The sequence below is a fragment of the Gracilinanus agilis genome, chromosome 6 (assembly GCF_016433145.1).
Source record: "Gracilinanus agilis isolate LMUSP501 chromosome 6, AgileGrace, whole genome shotgun sequence".
Taxonomy (NCBI): domain Eukaryota; kingdom Metazoa; phylum Chordata; class Mammalia; order Didelphimorphia; family Didelphidae; genus Gracilinanus; species Gracilinanus agilis.
Window position 1 is genome coordinate 146,818,850 of NC_058135.1, and position 17,804 is coordinate 146,836,653.

Here is a 17,804-nt window from a genome sequence, read left to right on the forward strand (position 1 = left end):
GATCCCCTGATATAGAGAACTCGCATTTCTCTTGACTTTATTATGGAACTGGCATGGAGATGAAGATAATTCTGGGTTCTCAAAGGGTATGCCAGAAGGACACAAACATCGGTAAGTCATAACAGGCTGGAAAGTCTTTGAAGAGGAACTTAATGATAGGCTGCATGCCTGTCAACCAAGGACCAGCCTAGGTCAGTTTAGAGATGTTCACCTCCAGTTTGGGTACAAATCGATGAATTTTTTCAGGCACAGCAAATTTTTTTTTTAATTTTTAAAACCCTTACCTTCCATCTTGGAGTCAATACTGTATATTGGCTCCAAGGCAGAAGAGTGGTAAGGGTGGGCAATGGGGGTCAAGTGACTTGCCCAGGGTCACATAGCTGGGAAGTGTCTGAGGTCAGATTTGAACCTAGGACCTCCCGTGTCTAAGCCTGGCTCTCAATCCACTGAGCTACCCAGCTGCCCCCCACAGCAACTCTTAAAGACCATCTGTTAAACATCTTGGGGTGAATATTTTCTGCATTAGTGAAAGGAGTATCCTGAGAAAATGAAATTGTATTCAGGGAGCATTGTCTTTGGGTAAAAAGTAGGACAAAAGTCACTAGGACTCTTCTATTCTTTACCTAGCCCTGCTTCTGTGATTTATATGGAGCAAGAAGGACTGGGATTCATAAATATTTACAAATCAAAACTGAAGTAACCATGGAGACTGTCTAATTCAACCACAAAGTGGCTTGCCTAAAGTGGTAAAGGTAGAAGAAGGAAGAGTTAGGAACTGAACTCAGGTCTTGGACTCCAAGTTCAGCCCGGCACCATAATAGAGGCATGTAGTAACCCTTAGCAACTTCACTGAGCTCCTTTAGGTTACAAAAATTAAAAAGAATTTCCTCATTACAAATCAGATAAGAGGAACAGTGTAGAAGAATATATACATTGCTGGCCTCTGAGTCAAAAAAAACCTGAGTTCAAGTCCTGCTTACATCATCTAGGGCAACATTCTATATGTTGTAAAATCTGTATCACCCTGCTTTGAGTGAGAGAATTTCCTGATCACAGTTCTCTGTAAAATAAAATCACAAGTCTAATGCAAATTCTGTCCTCCCTCTGAAAAAAAAAAAAGGTCATGCAAGAATTATATTATTGTTATTTCATTATTTCAGCCTCTTTATCACCCCATTTGGGGTTTTCTTGACAAAAGTACTGGAGTGGTTTACCATTTTCTTCCCCAACTCACTTTACAGATGAGGAAACTGAGGCAAAAAGGATTAAGCGACTTGCCCAGAGCTATAAAACTACTAAGGGTCTGAAACATGTTTTGAATCGTAGAATCTGAGTCTTTCTGATTCCAGCCTCAGCACTCTCTCCACTGCTCCATCTAGCTGTCAGAGAGTTAGACTAAAGAAATCCAAAGGACCAGAGAGAAAAGTAATTTCAGAGGAAGGGCTTTTGAAATGCTTGAAGGCTCCTCTCCTTAACTTGCTGGACTACATCATAAAAGAGATAAATGTAGCTTCTGAAGCAATCAAGTTAAGTAGCTGAATGCCTCCCTCCTCTCCCATCCCCACTGCAGGGCAGCAGAGTAGTCAAAGACCAGCAAATGGCAGCAGAGAGCAGCACCCAGCTGCCAGGGGGTCCAGTTGCTCAAATGTCCCACAACAGAGGGGACTGGAAATAAATACATCCAGTTTCTCTCAGCAGAAGTATATGTCAGAGAACAAAGAGCAGCAGTCTCTTAGCCAAGAAAGAAACTTTCCCCATGACCACCTGAGGATACTGACCGGTAACTCTGAAGTATTTGGAAGCATGAATTAGCCCAGATGCATTTGCGTGCCCTGTCCGTGCAGATTTCCACGGTTTGTTCTATCATATGTGTTTCCTTCCCTTTTTTTTCTCATCTATATGACCTGTCAGTGTATCTAAAACCTTAATGACGTCTCTCATAATCCTGCCTGTGAATACTCCTTGTCCCAAATGTTCAAAGGGTACAAAAATTCTGTTTTCAAGCAGATATTACTTTTACTGATCATGAACCACACATGGGCCACTTGACATTTTCTTGAGTATAAATCCTGGACTATAGAGCCGAAATGGAATGTTCAGTTAGTTTTATGCCAGGACCCACTATGAAAACATCCCCACGAGCAGTACCAGGGCTCTGAAGCCATTAAGTCCTTACCAATGATAAATAAAAACGGAGAAAGGTCAGCAACAGCTTTTTTTACTTATTGTAACAAAGCCTTTGACAGAAGCCCAGGAAATGTATGCCCATGGGTTTCTGATTAATTGGAGAGCAGTACACCCATGGAACCAATTTACAAGTGATTTGCAGGCATGCTGGCATTACTGAAATAAACCCACCATTACAATGATTTATGCTACTCGTCCCAACACAAATGATAAAGTGAAATTTACAATCCTTAATTACCACCATGAAAAATGGGGAGGGGGAGAAAGAAAGCAAGGACTGGCAATTTGCAAATGTGTCAGGAAGGCAGGAGACCCATATCCATTGGCTTTATTTTTTAAGGGAATGACCATAAGAGCTGGAAGGAGAATTACTGGTATCTGGAGTAAGCATTAACTCTCAAAACAACTGTTTAAGACAAATTCATTTAGTTGTGGGGAAGATAATCTAGGGAATTTCTCTCCAACTTCCTTCTAGAGAAAAGACAGTGACTTTTCCACACCTTGAAACTACTGGGGATGAAGGGGACGGGTGCGAGGACCAGGCCAAGGAGGAATTCCCCTGTTGTGACCCTTTATTCCTGATAATTAAGGGTTAGGTTCAGTTATTTCTACCTGCTATCAGTGGACTCAATTTTTGAAAACTTGGGGCAAAACCCTGATTATTTTAAGCTAATTATGACTCCAGGTACAATATGACTTTCAGTAGAGGGGGAAAGTGAAGGTGGGGAAGAAGGGATTAATAAGTTCCCCAAATCACTGTAACCTTCACTTGAGCTTTTATATATTTATTCAGATATTTATTGTTGTTCAGTCCTTCAGTTAAATCCAACTCCTCATGGCCCTCTGGACTATAGCACACCTGGCCCTTCCATCCGCCAGTTTGTCTCAAAGTCTGTTCAAGTTCATGTTCTCTTTCTTTTTCATCCTCTGTGATCCCCTTCTCCTTTTGCCTTCAATCTTTCCCAACATCAGAGTCTTTTTCAAAAAATTAAAGCACTACGTGAAGTTCTATCATCATCATTAAGTATGGCAGTTTGGATAGGTAGATGGGTTGAATAAGAACTCATTGAATGACTGGACCCAAAAAGCACTGATGGATGAATCCCAACCTGGAGGGAGGACTTCAATAGAATACTCAGCGACTCTGCCCTATGCCCTGTTCTATTTGAGAATTTTGTCAATAACTTGAATAAAGGTTTTACATGGCATGGTTTTCAAATATGCCAAAGGCATAAACGTTGAAGGGGAAGCTAATACACTGGACAAGAAGATTAAAAGTCCAAAAGATCTTGATAGGCTATAACATTAGACCAAATTTAATAAGATAAAATGTAACAGGGAAAAATATAAAGCCCTGTACTCAGGCTCAGGGTAGAAGAAATGTAACTAGATAGCTCGCATATAAAGGACCTAGAGAAGTCATTCTAGAAAGCAATTTAGAACTATGACCAAAAAGTCACCTTTGAAACAGTAGTACCACTAATAGACCTATGACTCGAAGAGATCCAAGAGACAGGAAAGGGAATCCTATGTTTAAAAGTATTAAAGTTCTCTTTTTATTGTGCAAAAAACTAGAAACAAAGAAGGCGCCCATCATTTGAAGGATGGCTAAATAAGTTGTGGCTTAAGAATGTACTGAAATGACAGAAGTACAATAGGCTACCTTTTTCCTGCTTGAAAGAATAATAATCATAGCTTCCATTGCGTAGTACTTTAAATTTTGTATATTTTACATAGTATTATCTTTCATTTGATCAATAAGGAGGTATTACAGGTATTATTATCTCCATTTTACAGATGCAGAACCTGAGATTCAGAGAGGCTAAATGAGTTTCCCCTGATTATACATTACTTATTGTCAGGAGTGGGATGTGAACTTACATTTTATTAACTCCAGGTCTAAAACACTCTCTATTCTACCAAGCTGCCTCTATACCTTGCTACCTCTTAGGAACACGGAATTCAAAATGACATAAAAAATACTTTTAAGGCTTGGAAACAAAATGTCATAACAAATTCAGACTCTAAAACTTACTACATGATCACAGGCAAGTCTCTCTATTTCTTTAAGTCTTAGTTTCCAATTCTGTGAAATAGGCATACTAATACCTAAAGCAAGAACCTCATAGGTTTTTTGTGACAATTGAATGAAATAGCCTATGTACATGTTTTACTAACACTAAAAGGGAAGCAGAGTGGCAAAATTAATAGAAAGTGAAATTTAAAACAAAAACTCCCTCTAAAACTTATATTATGAGACTGTGTACAAGCCACAACCTCTCTGAACTTGTTTTCTTATCTGTAAAATGAAAATGATACATGTGACTCTTTCACAGGGTTTTTGTTAGAATCAAGACTTCAGACATCCAAAAGTCAGTGGAGAGATACGAGATAGATACATCAATTGGAGCGTATTACAAATAATTGATTAGAAACAGGAAAAAAAGGCACAAAAGATATCAAATGGACAAAGGAGAATGAAATGGAGGCTAGCCTCTCTCTAATTTTGAGACACAGAGGAAGACCCCCAGCCTGTCAACCTCTTACATGGAATATTTATTGCTGGTCATAGACTAGAGTCACCTTGAATGGGCTGGAACTACAATGTTGAAAAGAATATCCACATGGATAAGATCACCAATCTATTAAGTTTTAAAATATTAAGTAGGAAGAGAATCACATTCCATGTAGTGCTTAAACTTTTAAGTCAGTTGTCTTTTTTAACCAGGAAATTGGCTTTGTTGATCATATGATTTTCTTTCCAGTTAAGCCTATTTATTTTGAGAATCCTAGGCACACTAGGCTATGATATCCTTATACCCCTCATAAATTTAAATGGCAAATATAATTATTTAAAGCAGTTCGCCTTGCTCTATTGTATCGCAAGCCTTCTCTTGGTTCAGTTGGTTAGGTGAATCAGTGAATGATCTGGCCCCGTTAATGGTGTTTCACTATTTCTCTTAAGGCTACTGATAGTCTGCTATCTTCGTCCTTTTGATTGCCTCGTTCGGGTCCTTTGAAGCATCCTGCCATCTATCCCGCAATCGAGTGCCTACAAATACTTGAAAGGCTGAGTTCAATAGTGTAAAGAACCTATGATTCTGAGAACCCCTATTTTCTACCTCCTTAAACAAAACACTCAATAGCCCTTCTGTCATATACTTTATCATTCTCCTTTCTCAAGGACTTCACAGAAAAGGTCTGCGCGAAGACTTGCTTAAGGGTCCTGGGAATCACTTGTAACCATCTCTGATGAATCTAGCTCTCCTTTCCATTCCTGTTCTGAATTCAGTTATTCTCCATTTGCCAGGCAGTTATTTTTGCTCCAAAAATCCCTTTCTCAGAATCTTTATTTCTGCTATCAACTAGTTGCCAAATCCTCTCACTTTCACTTCCTTCATCCTTCCTATCTTTTTACATTCCTACTGCTTCAACATTATGTCTATCCTCAAGAAGAAAAATAGTCTCACCTTCTGAGCAAAATAGCCATCTCTGCCTGTGTCCAGCCTCTTCCTCACTCCGACCCACATTACAAATAATGGGGATAGGGACTGGACCTGTTATTTCATTGGTATTTCACTGATACAGAGGAGTCTTAGAGAGTTGCCTAGTACACTGAGTGTTTAATAACTTGTCCAAGGTCACAGAGACAATAATGGCCAAGTCAAGCTCTAGATTCTGTAGTAAGAGCTAGTTACAAAGAAAAATAAAATGGTCCCTGCCCTTAAGAAGCTCACAATCTAATGGAGGAGACAACATGATCACAACTATATACCAGTAAAATATAGATGGGATAAACTGAAGATAATCACATCAGGAAGGCACTAGCATTAAGGGGGGGGCAAAGATAGTCTTTTTACGGAAAGTAGGATTTTAGCTAAAAATTAAAGAAAGTCACAGTCAGGGAAGCCAGAAAGTAGAAACAGGGAGGAAAAGAATTGCAAGCATAGAACCTGGTAGTGAAAGCTCAGGTCTGAAACTACTTTGATTAGCTTATCATCCCCAAAGGCAGTTTCCCTAGTCATGGCTTCCCCAAATAGTGTTCCAAGATTTCTGTTATTCTGCCCCTTAGCCAAGGGAAATGAGAGAATAGTTTATGCCACTTACTCCAAGCACAAATATTACCAATTTTCCTACTGGCCCGAATTAGAATGGAGATGGTGGGATTAGAAAAGGGGATATACATTTGAGAAACACTCTAGAGCTAAGATCTATAGCATTTGGTGATTGACTGGATTTGAGAGATAAGAGAGAAAGACAAGACAAAAATATCTTCTAGATAGTCTGGGTGACATAGGAGAATTTAAAGAAACAAAGAGGTGGTAGGAGTTGGTTCGAATGGAAAGTAAATAAGTTTTAAACATATTGAAAAATATTTGAAAGTCCCATTTTCTTTCACTGAATGAGAATCAATTTGTATTTTAAAAGAGCCTTTGCTTCTTGATGGAAATATCCATGATTCATGGTTTTCAAGACAATTTCAGATAACTTTCTCCAGAGAGTCTGATCTTTCTTGTAGTAAGTACAAAATATATCTCCCACCCCCAACCAGCATAACCATCATTGTTGCTGATTGAAAAATTCACCTCTGGAAGAAAGCACTCACCTTTCTTTATTCTTTTACGGGGAAAAGGAGATGAAAATAAGAGACAAATATTTAGATGCATAGATTTTCTTCTCTTAGAGAAAAAATAAAACATTATTTCTAAAATTCTAAAAGAGCAAAACAAAAACAAAAGTACAATAATTGTAAGATATCTTTAGTATGGTAAAATTCATATCAAAGCATTCATAGGTGATATTACTTTTCAAATAGGACTTACTGCAAAAGCATCACCACTGGAGAGCAAAAGGACCAGGTGTTGTCCGTGCCTAGACAAACCAAAAGAGAAAAGAGTAAGAGAATAAGGGGACATACTGTCATCTTTATTTGAATTTGTATCCCAGCAATTAGCACAGTGGTTGACACATAGTAAGCACTAAATAAATGTTCATTGACTTTTGAGTATTGATTATACTATCGAAATAGAATGTCTTACATGTGTGATAATAACAACCAGTCTTGATTTCAGAGAGGAAGTGAGAAAATGCACCTCCCTGCTTTCCTTGGACAGATAAGGGACAAAAAGGTACAGAATGTAACATGCATTGTTGGACAAGATCACTGTATCAGTTGGTTCTCTTAAATAATTTTTCTTTGTTATAAAGAATTGCTCACTAGGTGAAGGACCAAAGGATAGCTGGAAAAGAAGATGAAGCAAAATCAAAAAGACATCGGTAAGCATTTAAAAATAAAAATAAATAGAATGGTTAACACAGATTGGTTCCTTCAAACATATATAGGATTTAAATTCCTATCTAGTTTATTCATGGTCTATCAGGAGCTCATTCTAGAAAGCTTGCCATGTTGAGTAGTTCTATTTTTTGTTGATAGTTGAAGACAGATGGAAAGGTATTTGCATACATAGAAAGCAGTGTTCTGGCCTATTCCCTTTGGCCTCTCTTCTGACTAGCAACTCAAATTAAGAAGCTTCAAATTAAAGGGAAGTTTAGAGAAACCTAAACTTCATCTAAACTTCTCCGCTCTGTCAGAAGTTAATTATAATGTAGGAAGAATCAATTTAAAGACCAGCTGTTTGCATTTGTTTTAATAATGTTCAGCCCACTGTACATAATATGCTAATAAGTCTATTTACAGAGTGCTCAAAAAGACACAAGTGGATCAACATGTACTCAGTCCACAAATTCCCAGATTTGCACAACAGAATATATGTTCATTTCAGCCTTCAGTATCACATGTACTCTTTTAATAGTCCAAGCTATTTATAAAATCAGCAAAAAAAACTTCCTCAATAAAATAAAGGAGAAATAAGTATCTTAGCAGCAATCACATACCACAGAATGTGATATTAGATCCCCTAATCATTATTATATAGAAGTTATTGTTTTTAATCAGAGGAGAAAAAATTCACATCATACTATGAATTCACGTATCAACTGATATAGATAGAATTGGGTTTGAATCTTGTCTCCAACATTTACTAGCTATTTGACAATAAGCAAGTCATTTAATTTAATTTAATTTCAGTTAGTCACATTTACTAAGTTTCTGACTATGTGCCAGTCACTGCTACAAATGCTGAGTCTTAGTTTCTCCATCCACAAAATGGATTTCATAATATTCTAACAATACTATATAAAAAATGTTATTAAGTACCAACCTCACAGAGCCATAGGGAAACTCAAATGAAATCATGTATATAAAATACCTTGTAAACTTTAAAGCACTATGTAGGGGGCAGCTGAGTAGCTCAGTGGATTGAGAGTCAGACCTAGAGACAGAAGGTCCTACGTTCTGGCCTCAGACACTTCCTAGCTGTGTGACCCTGGGCAAGTCACTTGACCCCCATTGCCTAGCCCTTACCACTCTTCTGCCTTGGAGCCAATATTGGCTCCAAGACAGAAGGTAAGGGTTAAAAAAAAAAAAGGCAATGGCACCTATAATGTCAAATATCATCAATATAAACTAGCTTAATTTCTAATGGAAATTCTTGTATCTATTTCATCCCCTTTGTTGTTATGGTTGTTATTGCTGAGTCGTTTCAGTCATATCCAGCTCTTTGTGATCCCATTTGGGATTTTCTTGGCAAAGATACTGGAATGGTTGGCCATTTCCTTCTCTGGATCATTTGATAGTTGAGGAAACGGAACTCAACAAGGTTAAGTGATTTGTCCAGTTACACAGCTAGTAAGGATCAGAGGCTAGATTTGAACTCAGGAAGATGAATCTTCCTGACTCCAGGCCCCTGAATTCTATTCACTGAACCACCTGGCTGCCCCGTTTCAACCACTGACCACGATTTTGGATTTCTTCCATTAACTTTGTTGTTTTACTTTCTTTTTTCCTATGCCAAGAATCATAATATCTAGGCAGAAATCTAAGAAAAAAGCACGATACACTGAAAAGTACATCAGAGGATCAAGATTTTAATCCTGGCTCTGCCAATTACAGTCTGTGAAACCTTGGCAAGTCTGTGCGCTTCTCACTTTCTTCATCTTTAAAATGAAAGGTTTGGACTAGATAACTTTCGAAGCCCCTTTCCAACTCTAAATCTATGATCCTTTGAAAGAATCTATCAGTATCTCTACTAAAGACTTAGCTCCATAATGAAAATTATGGTGAAATTAAAATTAAAAGGTGAAATATGTAATTGATGCCATTACTTAGTATATTTTTATTGCTATTTTCCTGGGAAGAGCTTTCTCCACATTTATTTCAAAGCCTAAAATGGTATCAATTAGACAGACAAAACATTGAATTTACAAAGGAGCATTCATTAATTATTGTATGTAATTGTATAAAGGGCAGACTATTGCTAGCAAAAAAGGAATTACTTATTTCGTATGAGTCTAATTATGTGTTTTCAATCATTTAGATGACCTTTTCCAAGAAGTAGAAGGCACATCAAATAGTATTATCCAGTTCCAAAAAGAACAGGTTTTTTTTCTAACATATAAAGAGAATCTTTTTAATATAATCCTATAACTACCATAGATAAGTTTAAACTCCAGATCATTGCCTTAGGAAGATGAAGTTAACATTATAGAAAGTATCACTGTCTCATATTTGGAAATTCATTGCCTTTCTATAAAATCTGAATAAAGTATTTTAGGTGGGCAATAAATGTGGTAGTTTTTTGAGAAAAGTGTACCTTTAGAATTCAAAGAAAAACTGGTTGATAGAGTCTAATAAAGCCAAATATAGTGAATTCTCATTTCATAAACAAAATGAACATCCTTAATCCAGAAATCATTCAAACCTGGCACACTAACACCAAATTTAAGCCTCTTTACCCTCTGTCACTAGCCAGTGACAAAATGGTATATATAAATTTAACTTCCATTCTCTTCACTTGCCAGGTATATGCCCAAGAAGCAGAAAGTCAGAAGTAAAAGAAACAGGAAGACATAAAGATAATTCACAAACACAATAAATAGCCTTCAATAATTAATAGCAATATAGGTGGAAACAGGAAAGCTTTCAATTTCACTTTATTCCATAAATTCCAGATGTCCAGTGGTATTTTATGAACCAAAATTAGACAAATTTTTATTTAGTCTTCAATAGGCTCTATAATGGACACAGTATATAGAACTTTGGCTCTAGAGTTTAGAAGTCCAAGGTTCAAATCCCATACCGTCCATATAACTAGAGTCAAATCATTAAATCTCTTAGACTTTGATTTTTTTCATCTGGAAAATGAGAGGATTTATCTACTGGTTCCTGAATTTCCTTCTTGTCCAAGAGCCACAATACCACAATCACCCTCCAAACTTTAAACTGAAATCCAATACACATTTGGGAAATAAATGATGAATGCTTCTGGTTGAATTTGTTTAAAACAACTATCTCAGCAAATTAAAGTTTGGTTTAAGCAATAACATCCAAAATAACTGCTTTGAGATCAGCAGATTCCTGTTTGTTGGCTTCCCCTCCGGGGTACTTGGAGACAACTTGCAAAGCACTTATATAAAGTCTTATTGCTTACTTCATCTTTTTTTTTAATTCTTGCTTATGTAAAGTAAAACCATGTCAAAAGAATATTTGTGAAGGGGTTAAATTAATCCATATATAATGATAAAATGATAAAATACTTCTATAAATTTAGAAATGACTATGTAGAAAACTTCATAGAGCCTCCTTTCACTATCTTTTTTCCATCTGGGGAACAGTAAAGCAAAAGAAACCAAGGAACCTAGTGGTGAGCTAAGGATTTAGAACAAGAAAGGGGGCTCTACTGGGATTACTTCCAAGAAGAATTTCCTCTACTCCAATAAACTGTTTCTAGCATCTAGCAAACTACCTGGTATGTAGTAGGAACTTAATAAATGCTTGCTGCATTGAAAATGAATGTTTGTTGAAGAGGGATTTACAATAATGTCCTTTAGTGATTGATTTTTCACCAACTGATTGGTTTATCCTACTGAATTACTAAATCTAAGAAAAATTCAGGAAACTCTGAAAGGAGGAGTGAAGGAATGAGAGTGGTACAAGTAAGAGAAAAACCACAAGTGAGTGGTAGAGGTCAGAAATAAAATATCAGCAGTTAACTCTGTGCCTCAGGGGGAAAAAAAGCCATTCTTGAATCTTCCTCAGGTTGCTTACTAGAATTCCAACTGGTCAACCTGGGAAAAAGTCTATTAACATAACAATTTTAAATAAGCATCCAAAAAAAACATTTCACTAAAACTCTATATTAACCAATCAGTAAGTATTTATTAAGTAACTATTGTGCACTTGTGGGTAGGAACTGAGTTGTGGTAGAAACTAAGGATATGAAAACCAAGACTAAAACCAGTGCCTCCCATCAAAGGGCTGACACACCATTGGAAGAGGCATAATATACAATAAAATAATAATTATAGAATACATGTTTTATCAATGCCTGATGATTTCAAAAGGATGAACCCTAGAAATAAGGGATAGCAGGAAAATCTTTATGTAAAAACTGGTGCTTAATCTCTATCTTAGCAGAAGAATAGTACTCTATAAGAGTTTATAAGAAATCTATAAGTCATATAGACTCTATAAGAAATAGGAGAAGAGGGGACACCTATGGGACATGTAGTGCAAAAGGCACAGAGTTGGAAGGTACAGGGTTGTGTGTAAAGAACAGAGGGAAAACCAGTTTAATTGGATTGCGAAGTGTGGGAGAGGGAAATCCATGTTCAATGAAAGTAGAGAAATAGGTGAGGGGGAGATTTTGTAGAGCTTTTAAAATTAAACAGAGGAGTTTCTATTTTATCCTAGAGTTAAAAGGAAGCCACTGGATTTGATTGAGTCAGGGAATTAGTCAATAAACATTTATTAAGCATTTACTATGTGTCAGGCACTATAATCTCTGATCTCAAGGAGGTCATGGGCTAATGGTCAGACCTACCCTTAAGGAAAATTACTTTGGCTGCAGTGTATAAGATGGACTAGCATAGGGAGATACTTGACTCAGGAAGACCAATCAGGATGTTGTCAATAATCTATACAAGAAGCAATTAGGACCTAAACTAAAGCACTAAGAAAGAAGGAAATTTTCATTACTCATATGCTAAATGAGTTCCATTTCAAATCGTAGCATTGTGTTGAATGATCAAAAATTAGCATCCAAAGAAATATACATTTTGCTAATATTTTAAGTCTTCCTGAAATGTTTTTATAATTTCTTCTTAGATCAACTCTTTGTTGCACTGTACATAGAGTTTGCCTATAAAAGATTAAGGTAAAAATGAATAAAGATGAGAATCTGACTAGTTGTGCCCCACTGACAGTGGATCATGAGGTTTTTCTCCTAGCAAATCACTTTGAAATACAAGTTTTCTAGGTCAAAGCTGGTTCCCTCATTAAGAAATTTCCAAGCCTGAACTATTTCACCCCAAAATTTTGTTTGCTTCCTCAAACAAAACCTTATCATCATAAAAACTATATTTGTAGTGTTATATGGAACCTTAGAAGTCATTTTGTTCAGTGCAATCATTTCACAGATGAAGAAATTGAGACCCAAATAAATGATTTATCCAAGGTCACAAAGCTAGCAAGTAGTAGAGTGAGATTTTTGAAGCCTATACCTCTGATTCCAAAAACAGAGTTTTTCCATGAATAGAAAAGCATTACTGAGAATTGTTTCGTTTCTCTATTATTTTAATTCCTGGGTCCCTTTAACCAAATTTGCCATTGTGATAGTGGTGCTATCTATCTATCTATCTATTTGTGTGTGTGTGTATATATATATATATATATATATGTGTGTGTGTGTGTATATATATATATATATACTGTCATCATAAAAAAAGTTCTTAGATACCAGTGTGAGAGAGGTCTAATGAAATCAACCCAGAGCTAATAAAAAGCACACCAGTTAAGCCCTGAAGAAATTCAATAAACTCAGAAGGTTTTTAAACTCTTACCTATTTGTCTATTTTCCATGCCAGTCAACATTTGAAAGTTAACATCAGATCTGCCCTATGGCAATTAAATGCATTAGTTCTCTTACCTCACTAGAGGGTTAGGACAACATAACTAAATATTAAATTAAATAATGTTAAGTATTTATTAACATTACTAAATATTGATAAAAATTAATGACATAAATTTTGTACAAATAGAAGTTTTTGTAGTCCAATGATTTTTGAAAGCTACTTGAAAAGCTCCCCTTAAACAGTCAAAGCAAAATGAAAACATGGCAGATAAAGAACTTACGGACAAAGCTCTACTTCCAAGTATTCTTTGGTTGTACTATTTAGGAAAAATGCTTCCACAACTGCAGATAAAGAATAGCAATTACAGTATATTAAAAGCAGTTTGATCTTATTAGAACCAAGAAAGTAAACATTGATCCTCCCTTGCTCCAAAAGCTTTCCTGGCTCCCTTTTGGTGGCATAAACATCTGCATAGCAAGACATTACCATATAACATAAGTACAGTTTTATTTATTTACTTTATTGTAGAACCCATCTAAGATGTGAAACTTTTCATACTTTCAATTTATTGGAATTTTCTTATGAATAAATTCTGTCCCTAAGAGTTAAAAAATGCCTTCATTTGGCATTTAAAGCCCTTCACAGTCTGGGTTCAGGGCTACCTTATCACACATTTCCTGCTACATCTCTTCATATATTTGAAATTCTGCCCTGCAGATCCACTTGCTGGACCTCAAATTTGGCATTGTATCTCCCTCTTCTGTTTCTTTTTACAAACTGTCCCCCTTTCCTAGCATGCTCTCTTTCCTTACTTCTTTTTCTTGGACTCTCTAGGTCAGGTCCTTTCAAGGCTCAGGTCAGATGCTACCGTCTACATATGGCATTTCCATTAGTGCCCCCTAAAATTACTTGGCATTTACTTAATATATGTGCTAGATTTACATATCTCTTTATATATTATTGTCTTCTCAATGGGGCAAGTTGGTGTCACAGTGGATACCAGAACACCAGGCCTAGAGCCAGAAAGTCTTGAATTCAAATCCAGCCTCAAGTACTTATTAGCTGTGTGACCCTGGGCAACTCATTCAACTCTGTTTGCCTCAATTAAGTCATCAATAAAATGGCCTGCAAAAGGAAATGACTGACCACTCCAGTGTCTTTGCCCAGAAAACAAGGGGGTCACAATTGAAGCAACTAAACAAATCTTCTCAATAGAATATAAGCTCCCCTGGGCAAGGGATATTCTGCTTCTGTCTTTGCATCACAGGAGAATTTTCTAAATGGGACATTATTTTCCATACAATTTAGAATATAGTCAAATACAAATCATAGTCCCTTTCCTTAAAGGGCTGACTATACTCTGGTGATTCAATATATCCATTTGGAGTACTTATATACAGAGAAATATATGTATATCTATATGTGTATTTATATATGTGTGTATGTGGACAACCTCTATGCATTTCCCATCTAATTGCAGGTCATAATTTGGACAACAAAGATTCCTCATCCACTTGTGTTTTTTTTTCCTTATGTGTGTTATTTGGCTGAACTTTTTTGATTAGTTGGGCATCTTGATGAAGAGGCTCTCCATTATACTCCTGTTTTATGCAATTAACATATAGTCATACATAAACAAGAACTTCTAAAAGATCTCATAACCTCTACAGGCAATCCCTTTTAAACTTGAACTGAATCTTCCTCTCTCTCCTTCTTCCTCTTTTTTCTTTGTCCTCTCCAGACTCATCTCCCCCACCTCCCTCCCTCTGTCTCTCTCTGTGTCTCTGTCTCTGTGTCCCTGTCTCTGTGTCTCTCTCTGTATCTCTCTCTCTCTGTATCTCTCTCTATCTCTTCCTCCCTCCCTCTCTCTCTCTCTCTCTCCTACTCTCCTTTTTCTATCTGCCTGGTTCTCTTTATCTTGCCCAGGCTGAAAGTGCAATAGCCACTCAGGCTAATAACACTGCTGATCAGAAGTTTTGACTTGCTCCATTTCTGACCTGGATTAGTTTAACCAATTTGGGCATCTTTCTGGCCCATCCCTGCTCTCATTTCCAGGGGCTTCCCCTATTGGTGCTGAACTTTGTGTAGACACCCCAATCTGTTTAGTTCTCAAGTGATCCTCCAACCTCTACCTTTCCAAAGCAATAATTACAGGCATAAACCACTACACCATTCACTGTCAATCTCAGGAGAGAAAATCTCTCACCTTCATACTCCCAGAGTCCATTAAAAGGTTGGCCTGGGGCACCAGGTGGTGCTAGAGGATCATCAAAGAAGGGAGCATTCACTTCCATCAGCAATCCTTGATCCCCTGGTTTGAAGTGGAAAGTTACAGGTCTGTGTGTCACTGGAAGATTGTCCCAGGTGGTGATTATGCTGTATTCCAACTTTCAGCATGAGACAGAAGAACAAATAAGAGAGCATGGGTAAATGCAGTATATTTTTTGCTTCCCTAGTCTTGTTCAAATTAAGTGCAAATCAACATTTTCCCTAGCCTCCCTAGAGCCATGATCACTTCATTAGTTTCTAAAGGATTCAGTTAATTGCAGGAAAGCTGTGTGTGTGTGTGTGTGTGTGTGTGTGTGTGTGTGTGTGTGTGTGTGTGTGCTATTCCTTCATGGTAAAAGTTATATAAAACTATTTTTAGCCACTGTCTTCCCTTGGTTTTTAATTTGGTAGCAGCATTAGGTACATAGCAGATGTAATATACGCATTTTCATTCATTCTACAAGAATCCAGTGAGTAAAAACTGCCTCATACTGTGCAGGAGATACAATACATAGCAGACAGTTTCTAAAGAGTCAGAACAAAAAGACATGAAATATGACCTGTGGAACTGTAAACAAAGCAAATAAGCATAGGATTGAGTGCCAAAAGGAGGGATAACATGAATAATTCACAATTTAATAAGCACTTGCTATGTGTTAGGTTCTGAGGATGTAGAAATGAAATCACTGTCCTCAAGAAACTTTTATTCTTAGAGCTTGTCACAGGTAAATAGATAAGAAAATATAGGATAATTAGATGAAAGAGAGTATCATCAACTAAGGAGAGTAGGAAAGATTGTATAGAAGAAAGAATGGATGAGAGAATCCTTGAACAACCTACCCTATACCATTCCTTCTCAATCTCCTTTGCTTGATATTCATCTATTAGCTCCCATAGATTCAATCATTTCCATTCTGATGATTCTCAGATTTACTTACTGAACCCTAACGTCTCTCCTGACGGCCAGTCCCACATTTCCAACTATCTGTGTCTTTTGGGCACCTCAAGCTGAATGTCTAAAAACTAAACTTGTTATTTTCTTTAAAGTTCCTCTTTCCTAATTTATTTGTTATTATTGAGGGTACACCACTCTCTTCTTAGTCACCTAGGCTAATAATTTAACTATCGTCCTAGTTTCCACTCCCCCCATCCAATCTTTTGCCAAGTTCTGACAATTCTGCTTTCATAATATTCCATAATATATAGACGTATCCTTCTTTCCTATGATACTGACATCAACACCTGGGTACTGGCCCTCATCTCCCACTCCAATTGATCCTTCATTCAACTCTCAAAGTGATCTTAAAGCACAGATCCAACCATGTCACCCCCTGCTCCCAATTCAATGAACTCTTGTGGTTCCCTATTATCTCCAGAATCAGCTATAAAATTTTCTGTTTGACATTCAAAGCTCTTCAAAATGTATTGCCTGTCCCTTCTCTAACCTTCTTACACTGTACTTCTACCTCTGCATACACATACCCACACAACATACGCATTCACACATAGTCTTTGATCCAATGGTCTTTTTGCTGTTCCTTGCAGAAGACATTCCATTTTCTGACTCAACATTTTCACTCATTACTACTCTCTGTGAAATTGTTTTTCTCTTTTCTCATTTCTACCTCCTGACTTCCTCCAGAATTCAGCAAAAATCTGACCTTCTGAAAGAAGTTTTTCTCCAGCCTCCTTAATGCTAATGCCTTCCCCCTGTTCATTATCTCTGATTTATCCTGGGTACATCCAGGTTGTACCTGCAGAGTATACAACTCTGCATGTTGTCATCCCATTAGACTGAAAGCTCCTTGAGCACAGACATTGTTTTGTTTTATTTTTGTTTGAGATATGAAATGCTAGCTAGAAGGCATGGATGGATCAAGGAAGGGTTAAATGAGAATGGGAGAGGCATTGACATGCATTTTGGCAGTAGGGAAGCTGTCAGTAGGCAAAGAAAAATCAAAGATAAGTGAGAGACTAAAAATGACAGAGGGGGCAATTTGTTAAGAGGACAGGGTGGAATTGGGATCATTTGTGCATGTAGAGGGATTTGCCTTAGAAAGGAGAATTGCAACCCATTCACATGAGACTGGGGTGAAGGTGAAGACAGTAGCAAAAAGTAACTGGGTGATGTAAGATGAAGAGGAGGGGAGAAGTGGGAGCTCTCAGTAAAGGGTCCAATTTTTTGGTTCTTCAGCCTCTTGATTTTCTTCCTACCTGTCTGAGAGTTCTTTCTCCATTTCTTATTACTCTAAAAAAGAACATTTCCCAAAGCTCTGTTCTAGATTCTCTTCTCTTCCCTTCTCCATCTCCAAATGAAATAGTCAGTTCCTAAGAGCTCAATTATCTCTAAACAGATGATATCCAAATTATATATCTAG

At 37.0% G+C, this 17,804-nt stretch overlaps 1 protein-coding gene across 1 annotated transcript in view; it reads right to left on the reverse strand.

Moving 5' to 3' along the window:
• Positions 1-17,804, reverse strand: part of LOC123252376 (UPF0462 protein C4orf33 homolog) — a 33,510-nt gene that overhangs the window by 9,867 nt on the left and 5,839 nt on the right. The window contains exons 4-6 of the mRNA XM_044681714.1: positions 15,365-15,545; positions 13,439-13,499; positions 7,011-7,059 (exon numbers count right to left, since the gene is read on the reverse strand). Of these exons, the coding sequence (XP_044537649.1) occupies positions 7,011-7,059; positions 13,439-13,499; positions 15,365-15,545 (291 nt within the window). The remainder of the gene's footprint in view (positions 1-7,010; positions 7,060-13,438; positions 13,500-15,364; positions 15,546-17,804) is intronic.